This window comes from Carettochelys insculpta, chromosome 5, assembly GCF_033958435.1.
Source record: "Carettochelys insculpta isolate YL-2023 chromosome 5, ASM3395843v1, whole genome shotgun sequence".
Lineage (NCBI taxonomy): Eukaryota > Metazoa > Chordata > Testudines > Carettochelyidae > Carettochelys > Carettochelys insculpta.
Window position 1 is genome coordinate 82,386,198 of NC_134141.1, and position 22,079 is coordinate 82,408,276.

The following is a 22,079-nucleotide window of genomic DNA, read 5'->3' on the forward strand; positions in this document are numbered from 1 at the left end:
CAGTTTGTATCTGACTAGTACAAAGGATCATGCAGTCTCTCATAACTCTAATCAAATAATAATTAGCTGTACTTTATAACTGTGATAAATATAATTGCATATGCAATTACATATGCTATATGCCCTCACACACAACAAGGAAAATAAGTATAATTTTTCTCAGACAACCGAGAACTCCTGAAGAGTCACAAAACTGTTCATTTTGGCTGCCTAGTAAATAATACTAAGGACACCCTTTCTGCTGGATTATGAACATAGGTAACATCCTAATATAAACTATCCGAAATAAAGTTACAAAAAAATGTTAACTGAACATTCCAATATTAATTTGAAGCATCTGGGGGAAAAAAAATCTGCAAAAAAAAGAGTCCTTAATTATGAGGAATTTTCCAGAGCATCATAGCTCAATAATGGTATCAATACTCAACTGAGAGAAACTTGCTATCCAAGGTATATAATAAAAAATTTTAATATCATTAAGCAAACTAGCAGCTGCATAATTTTAAACCAAAGACACCATGTAAATTGTTGAAAACCATCAATAAACCCTTCTGAAGAGAGATCTATTTAACCCGGATATTGTTTTCAGGAAACAAGTTTACTATGCATGTTCCCTAATTTTTCCCCTTTGTCCAAGTATATGCTAATCTGTTTTTCCATTTCGACAAAGTGCTGTTGTACCAGCTGCCAGCAATTCCACACTTCTACAGGTTGTCTGATTTTGGCCAAATACTAATATATATCTCTTCCCCATAATCAGGCATCTGTCACAGAATTTTTCTCTTGCACATGACCAATACTGTTTAAATCGAGAAAACCAGAGCTACATTTCAAAATTCATATATTCCTGTTCTCCCAATTCCTGTACAAATACAGGAAAGATGCCACTATAAATTAACGAGTGAAAATCATGACAATTCTGAATGATGAATTCATAGGACCTGCCAAGCTCAAGAATCACCGGATTCCCTCTGTGAAAGAAGAAAATCCTATGGCTTCTTTAAAAAACTAAGAAAACTGTTCAAAGAACATTTACATACTTTTTAAAAACAAACAAACATTCTCAGAAAAAATGGCAACTGTAAGAAGTGTCAGAAGGACTCTGTGAGCTCACAAACTACATTTAGAAGGACAATGTGCTCTTGTCCTATGGTCTGAAAGCTATGCTACACAGCTACAGCTTTATAATTTACTTTTATCCCAGGCAGAAAACCACAATAAATGTGCCACTAAAAAGGAGCCTCCAATCTTCTTTCAAGCCATCTGTTATTGAAAATATAAGGGACATATTGAAATGTAAATGATGAAGTGGCCATAACACTTCTATCCCGCCAGTTTTAAGAGAGTCCAATAGGATAGCAAGTACCAAAACTTTCCAATAGGTACAAATATTTAAGTTTTCCATCTGTAATTAACAGAGTGCTATAAAGAAAGAAGGCCACACGTCATTCAGAAATCCTATTGATATAAGAAACCCAAGGGGCTTAACATGACATTCAGACAGGCACATTAGAGTTACTTGGTTATGCAAACAGTACAAATGCAAAATTTTCATAATTTTCACTTTCGAAAACTATGTTATCACTGCTAGCTTCCTGATGTGAATTTGCAACAATGTGTAACAACATACCTTACAGAACTTATACTGTGAATAAGCTTCTCAGATTGATCCGACAAGTCTGATGGAAGCAGTAGTTCTACTGGCTGCAGGCGCAAAACTCGGCTCTCTAATTCTAAGCGAGATCCAGAGTCTTCAAAACTATCAAAAACTATTTCCCCTGTAGTTGGTTGGACTGCCTGTCAATACAAAAATACAAAAACAGAGTTTTTGCCCTGCCATTGACATATTTTGCTAGGGCAGCAAAAGCAAAAATTAATCGGGTATTCTTGCTTCAGAGTGTGCACGATTACTGAGTAGCTGGCAGCAGGCACATATAAAGCTCATAGAACAGCTTTTGGTTAGTGAAATTTCACACACCTATAATGATGTATTACACAAAAAAGATGACTTCACCAATCACACAATTTCTTGGAGACACTGAAAGATGAAAAAAATAACTGTCTTTCAAACAGAGAACATGTGTCCTGTCCTAACAATTTTGAAAGCCCAAATGTTAGTCTAAATTGGATAATGATGTCTTAATAAATATTAAGTTTTATAGTATTGCTTCTTTTATACATCACTGCTCAAATTCTGCCACTATTATGGGGGAACGCAAATCCACATAACTGAAAACCTCTGGAATGTATACAGGATTCTCCCTAAAGATGAAATGTCTTTCTAAAATGTGATTTTACAGCTCAAAGGGGACGAAGACTGAGGTAACATTTTATTGGTCTGTTGGTGAAAGAGACGTTCTTTCATGAGACTCTCTCTGTAAGGTCCTCAGATCAACATAAAACACCATGATTTATAACTGGGACAAATACACACAGTGAGGTAATCAGACACCACAATAATAAGTAGAATCAAAAAATGGGAGAACAAACTAAACGAAACAATTATCAGTAGACAGATTCAATTCTCATTTTAAGTCACTTAACTATTTTCCCAGTTATCTGGCTCTCATTTCAGAATCTCCAAAGAAAATCAGAGTTAAGATCTAAGACGACAGTGAATCTTTTATTATTAAACTTCTTTGAAGGGAGAGCAATTTACTGAGTAAACAGACGCAGTCAACAAGTTTAAGTATTTTGAACATATACAGAGGATTATGTTTTAAACATAAATTTTACAAACTATATTTTAACTCTAACACTGGGGTTTCTTTGTATTTGCTTAAAACAGTGCTATGTTTTCAAGCCATTATGCCTAAGCAAGTGATGTGTCTTATATACCCGATAGAGAATTTTGGTTATCAATTCAAGTGTTTCTGAATAATTTTTAAACATCAAATGACCTACTGAATTCACAAATAAACTGAAAGATATAGATGCAATGCATTAAAATCTTTGCATTTTCTACTACATATTTTAGAGAGTTTGTCTGACCAAGAACTCCTCCTAAACTAGAAGAGCTAGTCCCACTAACTTCAGTATACTGATTCCTCTTTTCAAAACTTACAGCAACACAAGGTTTTGATACTGCCAGACAAACAGGATGTGCCTGGAAAGAGATTGCCTTTCATAAAACCAAACAGAAAAAGAGAATCACCAAATCAAGTACAAGCCTCAAAAGTGACACAACTGAGTGAATGTTGAAAGAGAAACAAAATGAGCCAGAAAAATAGGATGAACCTGGAACAGGATTGCTTCTCAATAAACCTTACAGAAAAGTGATAAAATAGAAAAACATAGAGTACTGCTCTGCTTTGGCACAGCTAAATCAATGCTTAAGGTTTGAAAACCAGAAGAAAATGTTCTTGGAAATCAAACTGACTAACTTTTTTTTTTTATTAAAACCAAAAGAGAATAAGATTTTATAGGGATGAAGGGGGGGAAAATGCACAGTTGATGGAATTCTCATTTTAAAAAGTTACTTAAAATCAAATCAACTAATTTTAACAATGCTCTTTAAGAGATCTGAAACAAAAATTAACTTCATAAAAATAAACACTGTGGCTACTTCTACACTAGAGTTTTGTGGGCAAAATTCAGGGAGCATCTACGCATAACGTGTTTTGTAAACAGAAATTGTCGATAAAAAAAGCTGTGTAGATGCTCCAGGAGGCCCTTTTATCAAAAGAATGGGTCACAAGATCAACCCGCTTTTATGTGTAGACAGGATCTGTTGACAGAAGTTTTGTTGGAACATCTCTTCTGACAGCCACTTCCATAGACACATGATTCTAGGATAGACATAGCTTGTATGTTTGAAAAATAGTTATTTAAGTACGTAATTTTCCTTTTATTTTAAAAAAAAACCAAAAACAAACAAAACAAAAACAAAACCTTAATTGAGTTAAGGATCCAAGCAATGCTGGGTAAATCTGATCGTGTCTTATAAGCACCTCTGTGGTCTGGGAGACAATCACAAAGGAATTTTAAGAGAGAAATCATAAAATAAGCCCTAACCATAAACTCAGATTCCTCAAGAAAATACAGCTTACCACTATGCCTATGATGGCATCCCCTTTCTTCTTGTCTCTCAAGCTTTCTTTATTTTCACAGATACAAAGAAGATAGTTATCGGAGACATCTGCTGTTAGATCTTCAACGTCGACAGGATCATCTAGCTTCAGCAAAGGGTTCACATTTGATGAATGTTAAAAAAAAAACCAGATGGTTTGCACGGATAAAACCAGTTATGGTGCTGAAAACAATTTTCTTTTTCTAGGAAAAACATAATAGTATTCTATATACCAAACACAAACACCAGCTTGGCAGAGGACAACCTCCTCCTTACATAAAACTGAGTCATGTGTAATATTGGTCAATTTTCAAAATGCTAATAGCACCAAAACCAAAGTCTGTGGTGGCCTTAGGGCCACACCCACTCACAGAGCCCAATAGTGTATGCACACATATGAACGTCCCAACAAATGACCAGTCTTTATCTTATTTCTGCAGTCTTCCACTCAAATAATAGTAGGATGCTGCAGATGCTAAATCCATGGTGTCCAATATACTTTCCATTTGCCACATGTAGCAAACTGGACACCATGGTGTGGCAAAGTGGCTCACTAGAGCCGCACACATGGAGTGCCCTCTACCAGCTCCATGCACACACCCCACTACTTGGTGGGACAAGCATGTGGGGTAGTGACGGCAGAAGTGGCTCCTCCTGCAGCTCTGGCAGCCCTCTGTGGCTCGTGGTGGCAGCTCAAGCTGCAGGAGCTCTGGTGAGTCACCGGCAGTTTGCATGGGGGCGTGGCTCACAGGGGGAAGGTGCCTGGCTGGGGATGGGAAGTCAGTAAATTTCTTTTGGACACCACTGTGCTGAACTGTAGCCTACTAGCCAGCTTATAAAACTTGTGCAATTGACAGTGAAGAGCAAAATTTGCTGAAGCACATCACAGACCAGCAAGCTAGGGTCTGATGGAGTAGAAACATCTGCAATGCAGACCACTAATATACTAGGATAATATAATAGTACACTAGTATAATATAGTCAAATTTCCGCTTTAACACAGAAGTGACAACAAGTACAATACAGCCAGAATTCTCCCAATGCCAAGGAAAAAAAAACAGTCAGCATTTCCAAGCCACCCACATTACTTAACAGGAACACACTCTCTTATATTGAAAGACTATGGCAGGAAAGCACAGAGAGACAACACCAGCTGAATGATGCATAACGCAGAGCAAAAAAAAGGTTAGTATAAAAATAAAACACCACATCAAAAAGATATCTTCTCCAATAAGTGTAGATTTGGTATAGAGAGCAGTCAGTTTTCGAGTAAATAGAGCGCTTTTGTTTTCTCCAGCAGCCTTCAGTGCTGCAGTTTCCATTTGTTTTATAACTCCTACCTGTAATATACACAAAACAAAACGTTAGCTGATGAATCCAAAAACAGACAAGTTTCAACAACAAAAATTTAATTTAAAATATGCAAATATTTAACCTTAATGTGCAAATGAGCGTGGAAGGGCTATAACCAGTCCTAAAATCAGTCCATCAAGTGTGAGAGAAATGCATCTTACCTGCAACTTCCTTTCCACTCTAGCCCTTACTGTCTCAGGTTCTATACTGAAACAACTAGAGAGGCTGGCTACCTGTCAGAGAAGGACTGCTGCAACAATTCTTTCACTATAGACAGTAAAGTTCATCAGAACATGGGGCAGAAAGAGGTACAAAAAAGACTGGCAGGAGCATAAAGGGGAAGGGAAAGGTAGAGATTAGCAACAGAGGCTGAGTCTAAACTACAAGATAAAAATGAATTTAAAAGAGTTAACTTGATATTAAATCACTGTCTTCACTGTAAATACCATTAACTCAAATTAGCGAGCCCTACTACCAATAACAAAATGTCAATATTACCGCATGGGTATAGCATTAATTTTGAATTTAAAATTTCAAATAAAGGCTAGCATGGAAGCACTATGTCTTTAATTCAAATTTACTAGACTCCAGAAGCATGCCGTATGTATTCCGCAAAGCTACAGGGTGACCGCTTCCTTCTCTGCTGCTCTCCAGCCAGGCATGCAGGAAGAAGGTCATAGGAAGCCTGCGATTTTTTGACTAAATTAGAATTTGAATTCTGCAGCTCCCACGCTTGCAAATATAAAGGTCCAGATGCACAGCTCACAGAACAAGGGGAGAGGGAGTGGAGAGGGCTGATAGCACAGCTGCCCACCGCTACACCAATGTCCACAGAGGACATGCGGCACAGGGAATGAGGGCGGGTTTAGGGGAAGTTTGAATTCTGTCACTTGGTGCTCTGAACTCTGAGACAGCACTTTGCATTCTGGGAACCTAACATGAAACACTCAGAAGCAACCGGGACTAAGGTACTGTGGGATAGGTACCCACAATGCACTGCTCATGCTGTAGAACTTGCATAGGGCAACGGGAACACGGAAACTTGACACTGAAAATTGATTGGTTGAATTTCAAGGTCTGTGGACACGAATTTGAATTCATAAGAATGAGGTTAAAACAAGAATCAAGTTTATTAAAAACTGAATTTATCTTGTAGTGTAGAGGCAGCCAGAGAGATTAAAATGAGAAAGAAGAGAGTAAAAGAAACCATGGGAAGGAAAAAAAAAGGGAAAAACAGTAAATGGGAAGGTGGAGGAGAGGGAGAGAGAGAAAAATGGAGAAAGTGCTCTATGTCCTATGTTCTATTACTCACTGACCAGCACAACTGCTTTCAGAGAAGTCAAATGGACCCTGAAATGTTGTTAGATCAGAGGAAGCTTCAATCACCATGAACAACTATGAGCTCAGTGCCTGTTGGTGTCCTATGCCTCCCTCACTATTTCCTTCCATCATTCCTTGTCCACCGCATAGTGGCTTAACTTCTGTAGACTAGCTCCACACCATTTTCTGTAGGGTCTGCCTCTCCTATTCCAATTGGCAATATTGGCAAATACCAGGGTCATGACTTTTCGTTTGTCATTCATTCTGCAGATATGCCCAAATTGCTTTAACTTCATTGCATAACCATCTGAAGTAGGTTCTCTTTCCGCTGTATCTTCCTCTGTAATTCCTCATTGGTGACCACCTGCATCCATCCTACACTCAGGATCTTTCTGTAACAACTCCTCTCAAACGCCAATATCCTTCTCCTTGCATCTTTTGGTATCATCCATCTCGCATCCATACAACATACTGCTGAACACACACATTTTCAAGATGCTCATCTTCATCCCTAAACTAATCGCTTTGCTTTTCCAGATCTTATCCACCGCCTTCCAACTTGCTCTTGCTCTCACTATTCTAGTCGCTATTTCCTTCTTACAGTACACATCATGTCATGTTTGTCCCCAGGTAGGTGAACTTCTCTACTTTCTCCAGTTGGATCCCATCTACACTGATCTTCCTTCCTATCTCCTTATCTCCATATACCATTGTTTTTGTTTTATCAATGTTCATAACCAGTTCATACTGCTTCCCTTCCTCGTTTAGAACCTGCACCATTCTCACTAGTTTCTCATCTTCCTCAATAACTATATCATCTGTGAACCTCAAGCTGTTAATTCTCATCCTGTGACCCAATATCCCTTCTACCGTTTCCTTGAATCAACAACTTCACACAAAAATTCCGAACATTATATATAGAAATCACCAAATGAAAGGGAGTTAGTCTGTCATAAGTTTTTCCAGTAAAATATTAAGAGATTTCATATCTTTCAAAAAAAACTGAGACAATATTCTTATGACATAACCAAATTATTTCAGTAAGGAATGAGACTATTTTGGATTAAACAATATCTAACTAAATCCAAAGATGACCTTATATCCTTTTGCTACAAGTCGTCGTACGTGAACAAATAATCTATGAGTTGGTATACTGGCAGTCATAAAATTGTGATCCTGATGACAGTAAATGTTTAACTCCTTGGCTGCAATCTGCAAAGCATGAAAAAGGAAAAAAAAATCAGTCAACAATTCCAGTCACTTCTACCTCATGTACACTGTCTAGATTCCTTCATAACTGTTGCATTCACACAGGTCTGTCAACTTGCCAAAAGGCGATACTGGAAATCAGATATTAACCAAAGCTATGGCTTCACATTGCAGGACTCTTCTTCCAATCACTGAATAAAAAACCTAGGCCTTAAAAGAACAGGATCCATGGGTTTGGAAAGACAAATAGAACCTACCACTTCAATCTAAAGGAAGCACCACATTCAGTTGGCTATATTTAGTTGCAAATAAACCTGCTTAAATGAAAATGAACTTTTTAGTTACCTTTGTAAAGAGAAGTACAGAAGAAAAGTAAGATTACAATTGTTAATTTAAACCACTGATATAGATCAATCCCCCTTCCAATTTATCCCATGGTATCCTGAGTAAATATGAAGAGCCAAAGAGTTCCAATTAAAGTGCAGTGCAAGCAGGCAGTGTAACATGACTTACACAATGATTCAAAAGACATTGTTCATTCCAGATGCCAGACCTGTGTTCTGGAGAAGCAGGTGGGTATTAAACTACCTGAATGGGCATATTTCAGGACTGTAAATCTGCTATCAAATTTGGAGAACAAACACCCAATACAAAGACAACTGAAGAAATGAATCCTCCAAAAGGCTAAGAAAAGTAATTTTCTTCTTGCTCCTAATCAAATCTGGAACTAGTTCAGGACAAAGGCTAAATCAGAATTAATGATTTTAAGAAACAAGAGAAAAAAGTTATTTATGGGCCATTTTATGGTTCACAGACATTTACACCAGGTTCCTTTGGAATTTTTACTAGTTTGTACAGATTACAGTTGTGCAGATAAAGGAACAGACAATTTCAAACATACTTGTGTCTAACATCCCCTATAAATTTCCATATAGCTACTATCCTTAGTAAGATGACGATTGGCACAAATATATGCCACTGGAGCACTTGGACATTGCAATTTTCAGCAGAATTCATCAAGTTACTGTTAAGCTAAACATTTTTATTCTGATTATTAGTACTATGCCTTAACACATTTTTGCAGTTACGCTTTGGTAAACAAGTTAGTGTTACTGTAGTATCTAATATTTGCAAAATTTGTTAAAATTTCAAATAGGGAATACTTCAAATATTGATGTAGCTTTATACTTGAACAATTTGTAACCGATGCTTTTAGATTTAAAGGCATGTACCTCTTTTGTACCTTGATTAAAATGTTATAAAAAGGTTTTTTAAATTGAGGATATTGTTGATAGTACACACAATGTATGAAAAGTAACATAAAATAAGCAACATTAAGCACATCTAGTAAGAGTTACTTACCTCTGCATCTTCTCCAAAGAATCGGTATTTATATCCACATTCCACACACAAAATAGCATCTTTATACTGGTTTTTCATTTCTATGAACTGGAGTTCTAGTGGCGTATATATGCTTTTAGCTCTTTTATTGGAGAGATTTATATCTGAAATGTTTTGAGAGCTTTCATAACTCTTACACGATGCTGAAAATTTACTCGGACTAAAACATGATTGTTCCTGTGAATAAAAGAGAATATTAAAATAATTAGAAAGGAAAACTCAATTAATGAGCATTTAAATTACCCTTTTCAAAACATACTGTTCCAGCATCCAGTGCTGGCAGTCATACAACTGTGCTGAATACTGAAGCACTATTTCAGATTAAAATAATTCAGTACCTACTCTCAGTGCAATATATATGCACAAATATAGCCCAAAACACTGAGAACACAGTTCATAAAAAGAAAACCAAGGGTAGAAAGGGAATAAAGAAAAATTCTGCAACTGATTGTATGATCACACACACTCATTCCCACCCTACCCAATCACTTTCCAGCAGGTCTTCAACTGACCTCTCCTCCTTCCATCAATTGCCCATGTAATCAAAATCTAAGTGCAAAATCTTATGAAAGTTGGTATCTTTCCTTCAGCCAAAAATGCAAGTTAACTCATTTAAATGGGGCAAAAAAAGTATGGAAGAAAATACAGATGTGATTACAGTAAAGCTCCCCCTGCTGAAGAAAAACCAATCAAAGAAAAGCCACACATCAAACAAGCATTTATGTGCCTTAACCTCCAAAGCCCCAATCCCACAATTTGATCCCAGCAAAATATTCTTCTGCCCATATAGAGCTCCATGGAGATCAGTGTAGCAACAGGCTGACACAGAGTTCACCTACTTCAGACTGCAGGATCAGGGCTCAAATATTTAGCAATTATTCCTATTAGAGAGCACAGCAACACCATATTCAGCCAGTTGGGTTACTATGCAGATGTTTTTCTTCCCCATCTTCAACAATCTTCAAAATGCACTGTGGTCTAGCCACATCTTCCCCAAGTGAGGAATGCTACAGCGTGCTCCGAGTACCTTGAATCCCACTGGAATACATCACATTCTAATAACAATTCTGTACTAGTTTCTATGGGAGAAAATAATGAGAACTCTTGCAATCCTCGTTGCAAACCCTGAGCCGAATGAGAACTCAGAAGTCAAGCTGGAAAGTACATGTACGCAAATAGCCTCGCCCACATCAAAGTGTAGACTATGTTACTACCATTTTTGTCTTCTCATCTTTAAGCATTTCTTTTTTAAAAACATTTTATTAAGAAAGTCACTGAAGAACATCAAGAGCTGTTTTGCCTACTGTGGTAAGAGTTCAGTAAAAAGCTAGAATATGAATGCCAGACTAAATCATTAGTACAATATTGCATACTTTTGTTGCATTCTCACACTGAATTTAAAAGAAATCCAACAACAAAAATCTGTATTTTAACCATAAAAAGCAATCCAAACTGCACTATAATTCAACGATCCTCAGAACAGAAGCACTGAATACCTTCTGATTGCGCTGAGACCCAATGTCCTGAGAATGAGGAGCACTGTTCGATTCCTGGGTTCTTTCCACAAAATTAGGACCTTCTTCCAAGTGCACAGATTGACTCTCTTGTAAAGTATCCACTTGGACTCTGTTACATGGGTGCTCTGAATCACTGCAGAATTGTCTCAGTTTGCTTAATGTTTTCACACATATGCGGGGACTAGCACATGTCTTAGGCTTTTCTTCATTAGTAAAAATACATAAAGAAAATGCATTAGTGAATTATCTTACAACTAGGATTTCAATTAAATTGGCATCCAAGGTGAGAGAGACAAGGTAGATAAAGTAATAGTTTGTATTGGACCAACTTCTGTTGGCAGAAGATACAAACTTTTGAGCTACACAGAGCTCTACTTCAGTTCGGGGAAATGATGCACAGCTAAATATAAATTGGGATAGGTGCTAAATATAAATTATGACAGGTGGTTAAGCAAAAGGAGCAGTGCATATTGGAAACAGTCTCTTGAAATTAAGTGGAACCTGGGAGTAGATTGTTATGCATAAAGGATCTGAAATGGGTAATTAAGGATACCATGCAACGTGATGCATTACAAAAGGAGACAGCACCCAAAATCATTAACCTAGAACAAATATGCTTCTAAATAATTAGAAAAATTATAAACTAGGTTAACTATTTGTGTAATGGTAATAAAGATTACATTAACATTAAACTATAATCAAGATCTAAAACAGCTAATATTTACATGGATGTATAAAGAAATAGGGTCAACTTGAACGAAAACATACTTCTAACTCTCATCTATTGTTACTACAATTAAAACTTACCTGGGGGCTGGTCTACACGGGAAGCTTTGTCAGACGTAGCTATCTCTCTGAGAGTGTAAAAAGCTCTATACTCTTGAGAAGCGTAGCTATGCTGCCCTAACCCCTACTGCTGAGAGTTTTAAGTCAAGTGAAGACGTCTTCCACAAGCTAGTTACTTGCCTTTCTGAGAGGTGAATTAACTACAATAATGGAAGAACCTCTCCTGCTGCTGTAGTATGCACACTGAAGTGCTACAGCAGCACAGCTGTATCTCTGCCACTGCAGCATTTTAAGAAGTACTGTAAGTGCAGACATACTCTTAGTGCTGATATAGTACCTCATTATAACAGCTACCTATGCAGGCGTTAGGACTTCTCCCATCAGCACAGGTAATTCGCCTCCCTGGGAAGCTCTAGCTAGGAATGTTTCCGCTAATCCAGAGCTGTCCACCCTAGGGTTTGGATGACTAAACCATATCACTCAGGAATATGGCTCATTCAACCCCCTGCACAATGTAACTGGGCCAACTGAACTTGTTAGTGCCACCCAGGGCTAAGATTATGTCTTGAAAGACATCAGAGAAATTAAAAAAAAACTTGTTTGTGAATGAGAGAATTTTGAAGAAAAAGAGCTTCATTACTTCCATCTGGGAAATCCACAGAACAACATGGGACCACAAAGCCTGACCTAGGCACCTCACTTCCCTATACAATAGATGGAGGAAGAGAGGCACCTAAGAAAGGGATCCCACAAGAGAGAAGCATACCAGGTAGGGAGACACCTCGGAGAGATGTCAAACAAAGGGGAGTATCCAGGCCTCCAGAAGGTAATAATCCTTGAGGCAGGGGAACTGGACCTCCCACATGAATGTCCTAGACACAAAGCTACAGAACCATTTTCATTTACACTCACTCTGAGGAAAGGAAAAGGGGGCCTGTGCCTCACAGGCTGTAGACAGGTAAACTGGCTGGATCCAGCCTATGGGCTCTGCACCTGGCAGAGGAAGGAAGCGCTGCACTCACTGACACTCCCTCCCACTCCCCCTAGGTTGGGGAACAGCAGCACAGGAAAGCATTGCTTGGAGGCTCTTCCCCCCCACTGCTCTCAATGGAAGCCAATGGAAGCAGTAGGGAGACAACGCTTGGCAGCGGAAGGGAGAGTGGAGTCACGTGTATGCAAGGGGAACTGCACAGGTAAGCACCCCACCATTGCCCTCACACACACACCCATCCAGCACAGACCCCCCCCCACCTGCTCATGCACCCTCCCTTCCACCCAGACTCCATGCCCTTCATCCTGCTGCCTGACAGCAGCCTCCACACAGAGCCCTGAATCCCTCATTTTTGGTCCCATCCCAGGCCACTCTGGAAGCATTAATCTGGCCTGGGGAAAGCCCTGAACCTCAGTCCCTCCTTCTCCACACCCCACCTGTGGGACTGGAGTGTGAGAGTAGTGAGGTGTCCGAGTAAGGGTCCACACCAGTGAGCAATGTTTTTGGGGGCGGGGGGGTTTCCTCACTTTTACCCAATCTAAAAAGGTTCCCCAGCCCTGCTGCAAAAGCTCTAAATTAGTAGTGGATCTCACAGGCCATGTATCACTTGAAACTACCTGAGCTATTGTTTTTACAGAATATTTCAAGCTGATAAGGGTGAAAAATGTTGAGAAATATTACATTATTTCTGATGTTCTTTCAAGCAACATAAGTGTTTTCACTATCAATACCCTCCCTTTCTATTATGAAAATAATTCTTTCCCCAAAATATTTTCATAGAGTTAATGAGCCTTTTTGTTCACTGCCTTGTTTCTCTATCAACATTAATTTATTACTTAAATGCTTGGTGTGGAAATAGATAAAGCAGAACCACTTTCTTGAAGTGGTTTCAACATAATTAGCAACTATGATTTCTCAACTAATGGCAATTTAAAATATATACACTTAATTCCAAAGCCAGTCTCTAAACCATACGATAAAGTTGTCAAAAGTTAAAATTACAATTTACTTAGTTCAGGTGCCTGCCATGTTTTTGTTTATAATGAACTCACCAATGTCAAGAGTCTTCACTGCATCGTCTTCCTCTCCATTACTTGATATAGATTTTGTCCTCTTTTTACTAGGTTCATTATTTTCAACAGCTCTTCTTTTATTTCGGCCAGATTTAGAACTCTAAAACAATTGTTAAAAAGTTAGTGTATTTTCTTCCTTTGCCATATGCTGAAAGAATGAAAAATAGACACCCACATAAGAAACTATCCTGCTGCACAACAATGTAAAACCACTAATTTACTATAAAATACTTAGAATTCTTTATTTTAACTTATTGTATACATATGCATACGATGATTTTTATAACTGGTTAGATTTCTTCAAAACGGAAGCAAAAACTGAGGGGAATTCTGCTCCACTGTGTATGTTCATAATTAGTGAGCCACTCATACTTTTATTTTGTGCAGAAAAAAGCTCCTGCCAGAAAAATGCTGTAGTGACACTTCTACCCCACCTGAGGGTGATGTGGCATTAGAAAAAAGCAGCCACTCCCAGCCATCTAGGAAAAAGAAAGAACCTGCCTTCTTCACAGCACCTGTCAGAACATGTCAGCAGACAAATGCTATAGACAGACAGAGGGCAAGGAGCTCCTGGGGGATGAGGGAAATTGCCCAACACAGGGGGTCAGAAAGACTTATGTGAGAAAATAGACTGAATCAGTGGCTGAAGGTGTGGAGCCACAGGGGGAGGGACATGCAGGGCCACGTGGGGAAAGGAAGATGGCTGAGTGGGGGCACAGACACACATTTTCATATGCCAGATTTAGTGCACCAGGGTTGACCCCTGGTGGGCCACAGCAACTTATTTACCTGTGTATTAGCAGGTATAGCTGCTTGCAGTTCTCATTGACAGCCCACCCCTTCTCTAAAAAAAACATATCACAGCCATGGAGCCTTAGTTGCCTCACTTTTTGCTCAATTTCAGACTCTGACAAGCAAGGATGTCCAAGGAAAAGAAATAGTGGGCCGATGTTGCTTCCACATATACACACTACTTTCAAAATATTGTTTCTTCACTGACTAGAACTCTACGTAGTTGCACGAGTGGGAATTTGGCAAACACTACTCTTAAAATGGGCTGAGGAGATCTCTTCCCAAAGTAACCTTCAGTTCTAGATGTCATGTACAGAGTAGTTCCGCAAATGCGTACATAAGAGAGATGCTCTGCACATTTTTACAGTAGAAACCTCATGAAGGCATACATGTTCTTAGTTACGACAGTCCCTGAGGCTCTCCAAACTCACTCTGACACCTTAGCTAATGGATAACTTGCCTAAATGGACAGCCTAATCCATTTAAAACCCAAGTAAAAACAACATTACCTTTACACAGATTTCCTAAGTCCATTAGAATTATCTGAATAAAAAGTCCTTGAGGTCAAGGAAAGGGAAATTAGATTCCACAAGGAAAAATTAACTATAAGATGAATGGGCTGATTCATATGGAACTCGGACATTATTTTTTATTTGTATTTTGGATGAAAATAGAGTACAACTTTGTCCTAGAACAAGAAAGAAAACCTGCAACTCACTCATTCTTCTCACAGCCTGTCTTTAGGGACAAGAAGACTTAAGAACACTTCCTCAAAGACTAAAAGCTGATTATGTCATCTCAGCAGCAGCTCACCAAAGAACAAAATCTCTAATTGCTAGGAAGGCATGTTAACCATAAAGAAACATTTGAAGGTGCAAGAACTAAAACCAATAGAACAGCTACACTGAGACAACACTGAAGACACTTTAACAGATAGGAAAGCTCAAAGATGAAAATATAATGAAGACTCTAAAATACATTATATGAGCATGGAACACCAACTGCCCACAAAGAAAACTTTGTTCCCCTCTGATGAGTAGTGTAAATGTTTTTCTAGACCACAGTAGAAATCTAGACTTTTATAGAGCATATCACATGATGTTCCATGCTGCAAAGTAGAAAGATTCTGTCTTAGGGGACAAGACTTGAAAGAGAAGGTTTGATGATACTGGAAGAAATAAGGGTTCCTCAAAACAACAGGGAGCTAGAGATCTACATACAAATACTATCAGGAGTGACCATGGTTTACTGCTGAGGAAATTCTGCACCACTTGACCACATGCAAAACTGTTTTTTCTCTGCAGAAAACATACTCTGGTGGGGAGGTGCTGCAGTCAGGTCTTTACGCCATAAGGGCCTGATGTGGCACCAGAACAGAAGGCAGCCCTCTAGCAGTTACAGCTAATTAGGAAGAGGCAGAAGATGCATTTCTTGCAGCATCCTGTTAGGAGCCACACACTATTGGGGGACACAGCAGGGGGCTGCTGAAGAGCGAGACTGGAGTTCAGAAGGGTTAGTGGGAAGCTCAGACTGGGACAGGAGCTGAACGGAAGTGGGGGTGGAGACCCATCAGAGGAGAGCTGAGTGTCTGTACTGTAGTTTAAATAAATTAGTTCTCAGAGTTATATATTAATATGTAAGCAATTTGTCAAAAAACATGGCCTGAATCTGTTTCTGCTGACTACATTTTTACAAACATACCTGTAGACAAACATTTTGAAATAAATTACCAAAACAATTGAAACTGGTATGACTATATAGTATTATTTAAAAAAATATGCAGAATTTTAAAATACTGTGTGCAGAACTTAATTTTTGGCACAAAATTCCCAAGACTAATGGTTGAGCAACACAAATTTACACTCTTTCCAACAATAACTGATCTGCTTTGCTGATTTCTCAACAGTTTAAATTTCCCTTGCTATTAATAAAGTTCCAGGACCACAAGTCTCAATTCTCAGGTCCTGTCATTTTCAGTAAACCGTGGATCCCACTCATCTGGCACTGACTTGGATGTCAGGATCACCCCTGATTCATCTTGAAGCTGAAAGCAGCCTCTTCTGTCTCTTTATAGGGACAAAGAGCTCTTCAGATGTTATTTCCAGATACTGAGTTTGCAAGGTGTCCTCATTAAAGAAAGCACCGAACCAGTACTCTGTGTTGTTGTATATGTAACTATGCAAACGGCCTACAGAGGAAGGGAAAGGGCAAAACAAGAACCCCTGCCTCTAGATACATGGAAGGGCAAAATGTTAAAGACTTAAATTTCCTTTTCTTATGTGGATCTTTGGAGGTCTGATCAATAATGACCAGAAATGTCATAGGACAGGATATCAAGAATCAAAACAGTTATGTAGTTGAGCAAGTTCTTAACATTTACTATAGACAATACAATTACTAAAGTTAGGGAAATCTGCAATTTTTAAAGACTCTAAAAATCACTCCAGACACAAAGGTCCTTATATGCTCACCTGACTCTGGAAAGATGAAAAAATAGACCCTTGAGGTCACAGAGTGCTTTTATGATCTCTGCTGCAGATATCAGATGCTGCAAAGCTAGTACTTGTGTGGGCCCAAGAAAGCATCGCTTTCCAAAAAATTTCTAAAGCTCAGATGAACTGTACTAGACAGGCACAACCCAACGAGCAGGAATTTGCAGGAACCATTTTAAAGAATCCTGAGTTTTACGCAGTATAATTCTCAGAAAAATCAATTTAATGAAGCCTTGTCAAATCCTGAAAACCCACTCAGCTAGGGCAAATAATTTTTAATAGATTTTTAAACTTATCATTAATAACCACGACATAAGAATCTGGTAAAAAAAGATATTCTGCCAAGACTGACAGATTTGCATTATTTAGCCAAGGGGATTTTTAATTTAGTTTCTTTTAATTTTCCACTTCATAAAAACTAAATAAAAGACAACACATGTCATGGGGTCTCCCAGAAGCATAAGTTCATCTTATACTTCAGTGATAGGTGTGTCTGCAATCTGAGCACACCAGCAAATCGAAATAAAGGTACACTTACTGCTTAACTGAATTTCCTGGCTATTTTGATTTCTTACTCTAACCTAATAGTATTTGAATTTGAATTAGGAAGAAAAACAAGATGTTACTATTTCCTCTGCCCTAGACATGGTATGCAAAGAAAAAAAAAAAACTTCACGTACTGCGGGTTTACCAAATAAACCTTATAAGGGGGAATTCAGAATGAAGTTTAATTCAAGCTGTGTCTGCACTACAAATTACTTCAGTATAATTTACATCACTCCAGGGTATAAATAATTCACACCTTTGAGCAAGACCATCCTGAGCCACTGTCCCTAACCACCAGTGCTAGATCAACAGGAGAGCTTCTATCACTAACATAGCTATCATTTCTTATGAAGGCCACAATTATTAAGCCAACGGGTGAGCTCTCACCTTTCACCTTGGAGCGAATACACACTACTGTCTACATTGGTACAACGTAAAGTGTTTCAGGGTTGTGGAAAAGCCACCAAATTACACCAACCTAAACACCAGGTCAGACAGTGTTATTTGGGCAAGAGAAGCTCTCCCAGGTGCCAAAGAGTGGAATACTTATGCCAACAGGAGACTTCTCACTCATCAGCACAGAAGGGCTCCACTAGCCGCAGTACTACAGCAGCACAGCTACGCACTCTCGCGATTCTAGCGTAGTCAGTGCCCTGCCGTCGCGTCGGCAAAACTCAAGACAGTAAAACGCTGCTGCTGCCGCCGGGACGGAGGAAAGAACTAGCCCAGCAGTTCTGACGGCAGCTCCCCAGGCATCGCAGCAGCTGGCTGGAGAGGCCTGAGGACAAGGCTCAGGGGCCCGCGCGGTCACGAGTTCGTTTACTGTGGAGGGTGGGGGAACAGAGAAGAAATCTCCGCGACTGAGCCGCCCGCCCCTCACCCCGCCGCCGCAAGGCGCGTTAAGTCCCGCCCAAGGCTGTGGCCCCGCGCCCTACAGCCGTCAGGCGCTAACCCGCGCACCGTGTGCGGAGCCGGCAGCCCCGCGCCGCCGCTCGCCGTAGAGCAGCCTGAGGAGCTCAAGGACGCCGCAGGCCGGAAGAATTTACTCAACACCGGCTGTCTGGGACTGCGGGGCTCTCGCCTCCGCGGCATCTGGGCGGCAGCAACCAGCGGCTCAAAGCCTAGAACTTGCCGCGCGCCTGCGCCGCCGAACACAACAATGACGTCTCACGTCGCCACGTGCTGCCGCGGGAGAGGTGGAGCCAGAGGGAAAAGGAGATTGAACTGTAGCCAGGGGTGGGAAGTCGGGGGTGAGGGCGAGTGGTGATTGGGCCTCCCTCTGTCACGTGAGCATCTGCCGCCTTCTTCCTCCAAAGCTAAGGCGGCTTGTGCGGATGTGCGCATGCTCAGTACTTTAAGGCTGGGCTGTGGCGCGCTAATTCTAAAGTCCGGAGGAAGGGGCTGAGCGTAGAAAAAAAGAGCCATGGTCCGCTCCTTAAACTCCATAGTGGCTGTGTGCCAGAACATGGGCATCGGAAAGAACGGAGATCTCCCTTGGCCCCCACTCAGGTAACGTAACCCTGGCCCTTTCAACCTCGGGCGAAGGCTACGGAAACGGCCTACAAATCCCACCATGCAACACTCCCCATCCCTGTGGGTCGGTTGCCTCTAGAGGGTGCTTTGCATGTCGGGATGTGTAGTCTGCAGGGAGAGGGCTACCGACCCCGCGGTGCAAGACGGGTTTAATGGCAGTGGGCGTTAGCCCCTTTACTGCCCTTTTCGATGTCTGAAATCAGACTATAGCGGCTGTTTGCCGGGCTACGTGATCAGTCTCCGCTCAGGCTCGTTCCCAGCAGCCTATACTTGGGGCGGGGGTTACTCGCTTGCTGTGGAGTTAGGAGGGAAAGGGAAGGTTTCAGACAGGTTATTTGGGCAGTAGCTAGCACTCTTGTTTCGTACAACCTCTGTCATCAAGACCTAGATGAATCGAGAACTTCAGGCTGCAGAGCATTCACCATTACACCTCAGCAGTTACAAATGGAGATACACATCTTATAGAGCTGGAAGGGACCTCAGGAAGTCATCTAGTCCAGCCCCCTGCCCTCTTGGCAGGACCAAGCACCATCCCCGCCCTGCCCCCCCTTTTTTTTTTCATCTATTTTGCCCCAGACCCCTAAATGGCCCCCTCAAAGATTGAACTCACAACCCTGAAACGTGCTTACACCTTTATTTATAATGCTTCGAAATTTTATTTTTATTATCAGAAGAAATGCAAAAATTTTTCCTAGTGAATGTACTGCATTGTGATTTTTGTCTTGTTCTGTTAATAGGAATGAGTTTCAGTATTTTCAGAGAATGACCACAACCACTACTGTAGAAGGTAATGTTTAGGTTTTCACATTTTTTGCTTCTACTTATTAAAAATTCATTTCTGTAATGTGGCAAAATTGAAAAGATTAGTAACTTCTTTCTGTGTACATTGTTTTTTTTTTATAAAAGAAATGTTAAGTATGATTTTTTGTGTTCTAATTGCAAACTTATTTACACTGTTAATGTCTACACTGCACTGAACCGGCTGTCTACTTAGTGCACATGCTATATAGAAGTACTGTATCAGAGAGGTAGCTGAGTTAGTCTGTATCTTCAAAAACAAGAAGTCCTGTGGCACCTTATAGACTAAAAGCTATTTTGGAGCAAAAGCAAAAGCTTTTGCCCACAAAAGCTTATGCTCCAAGATACGTTAGCCTATAAGGTGCCACAGGACTTGTTTTTGATGCTATATACAAATAAGTTTTTGATGCTGGGTTTTTAGAAGGTATCTTGACTGACTGAATGAAATTCTGATCATTTGCTAATTACGCGCACACAATTAACATGTAGAAATAGATAGTTTTGGATTGTGATTTCACCTATTAATGTAACTATTTAGTTTACTGCAGATAGTAACACTTTATATTTGGGGGGAAAAAAGGTTATTTTGTTTTCTTTAAATCAAAACATAAAGCTTTAAAATGAATATTTAAAAATGTCTATGCAGTAATGTGCTTGAATGTCAAAACTGAGTTTTTCAAAATGAATGCAAATGGTGTTATTAAACTGTGGTACAGTTTTTTTTTTCTAAATAATTTTTAGGGCTTAAATTTTTAAAAAGTTCTACTTAATAGCCTCTCCCCCACTAATCAGGTGTGTCATAGGAATCCTGGTTCAGATATGGCCTTGAATAATTATGACTTCTCTGAAGTATGATTGCCAATGTATATATAAATAATATTGCTCTGGGAGCAGTGCCAGCTATCTTAAAATAGGGAAAATTTCAATCTTCTTAGCTGGACTCACCCTAATACAAGGGTCTACAACCTGCAGCACACTTCTTTGTGGCTCTCAACACTATAATTGCATAATTTAAAAAAAATCATGATTTTTGATACAGGGTGAACATCTAAAACCCAGCAGTGAGCCCAGCTCCTATCTAAATAGCAAGCAATACGTGATCTCAAAACGGTGGATAACTCCCCCTTTAGTGTGCATGTGCCTTATTGGATCTGATACGGTATGTGTGTTTTGATTTGTGTTGCTAATAAAGTCTTGATCTTTTAAAAAGAAGCTTGCATCATTCCTGCTGTAAAGGGTGACGTGCATTTTAAGAAGGAAAACTGAAATTAAACATGAAGGAAAATTGACATAAAGTGGGTTTGGGAGTGAACATCAGGAAGATAGTGGTACAAACACACACATGAAACAAAAAAGCAGCCATGTCCCACTTTAAAGACTAACAAAATAATTATTAAAATAAATAAAATTAAATAGTTAAAATATAAAATAACTTGTAAGTTTTTGTTCTGTGAAGATACAGACTAACACGGCTACCTCTCTGTGACTACACACGTATAAAGGGTGACGAAATAGAATGTGTAAAAAGTTTAAGAATGTCCTGCAGTAAACATGTATTGCATTACAAATCTCTGTGTGAGCGCTGTTCTTAAAATAGGCATTACAAAACGTATTGGTCAGTGTTATTTATTAATTACCATTGTGTATTCACATGCATTGTGGCTCTTGAATTATTGATTTTTTTTTTTTTTTTAACCAAATTCAACAAAAATGGCTCCTCTTGCTATTTTGGTTGCCATCTCCTGACCTGCCCATATATTGATATATTAGTGTATATCTTAACTGACCTGTATATAATGATCTAGTGTGTCTTATGTATTTCTGCATTCCTCATAGAAACTGATTGTGTAGGCTACTGTATCTAAATGGACAGTATCATGTGTGTGTATATATATATATATATATATATGTATTTCTTAAACATGCTAGAACAGCATCAGACTGTATAAGTTTTCAAACGTCTGATTTACGTCAAATATACATTTAAAGTAAGAAGTAATTTACCATCATGGTGGTGAATAGGTAAAGGAAGGCTGTCCCTCGCCAAATAGACTAATATGGCCCTGCCCATTCTGTAACCCAGGGATGGGGAACCCTTTGGGGGATCAGGGACCACTGACCCACAGAAAAAACGTCAGTCAGGGGCCACACAAGTGAGAAGCAAAAGGAAAATGAAACCACAAAACAAACACACACCTC

General features: G+C 39.5%; 2 protein-coding genes across 3 annotated transcripts in view; one reads left to right on the forward strand and one right to left on the reverse strand.

The window, feature by feature from the left end:
- The window catches only part of MSH3 (mutS homolog 3), a 170,252-nt gene extending 151,572 nt beyond the window's left edge, over nucleotides 1-18,680 (reverse strand). For both annotated transcript variants that reach the window (XM_074995384.1, XM_074995383.1), the window contains exons 1-8: nucleotides 18,510-18,680; nucleotides 13,699-13,819; nucleotides 10,849-11,072; nucleotides 9,314-9,529; nucleotides 7,838-7,954; nucleotides 5,290-5,409; nucleotides 4,050-4,193; nucleotides 1,631-1,797 (exon numbers count right to left, since the gene is read on the reverse strand). In XM_074995384.1, the coding sequence (XP_074851485.1) occupies nucleotides 1,631-1,797; nucleotides 4,050-4,193; nucleotides 5,290-5,409; nucleotides 7,838-7,954; nucleotides 9,314-9,529; nucleotides 10,849-11,072; nucleotides 13,699-13,819; nucleotides 18,510-18,641 (1,241 nt within the window). In that variant the 5' untranslated portion in view covers nucleotides 18,642-18,680. The remainder of the gene's footprint in view (nucleotides 1-1,630; nucleotides 1,798-4,049; nucleotides 4,194-5,289; nucleotides 5,410-7,837; nucleotides 7,955-9,313; nucleotides 9,530-10,848; nucleotides 11,073-13,698; nucleotides 13,820-18,509) is intronic.
- A 196-nt stretch (nucleotides 18,681-18,876) lies between these two features.
- Nucleotides 18,877-22,079, forward strand: part of DHFR (dihydrofolate reductase) — a 41,374-nt gene continuing 38,171 nt past the window's right edge. Inside the window, exons 1-2 of the mRNA XM_074994218.1 lie at nucleotides 18,877-19,058; nucleotides 19,820-19,869. Coding sequence (XP_074850319.1) covers nucleotides 18,973-19,058; nucleotides 19,820-19,869 — 136 coding nt within the window. The 5' untranslated portion in view covers nucleotides 18,877-18,972. The remainder of the gene's footprint in view (nucleotides 19,059-19,819; nucleotides 19,870-22,079) is intronic.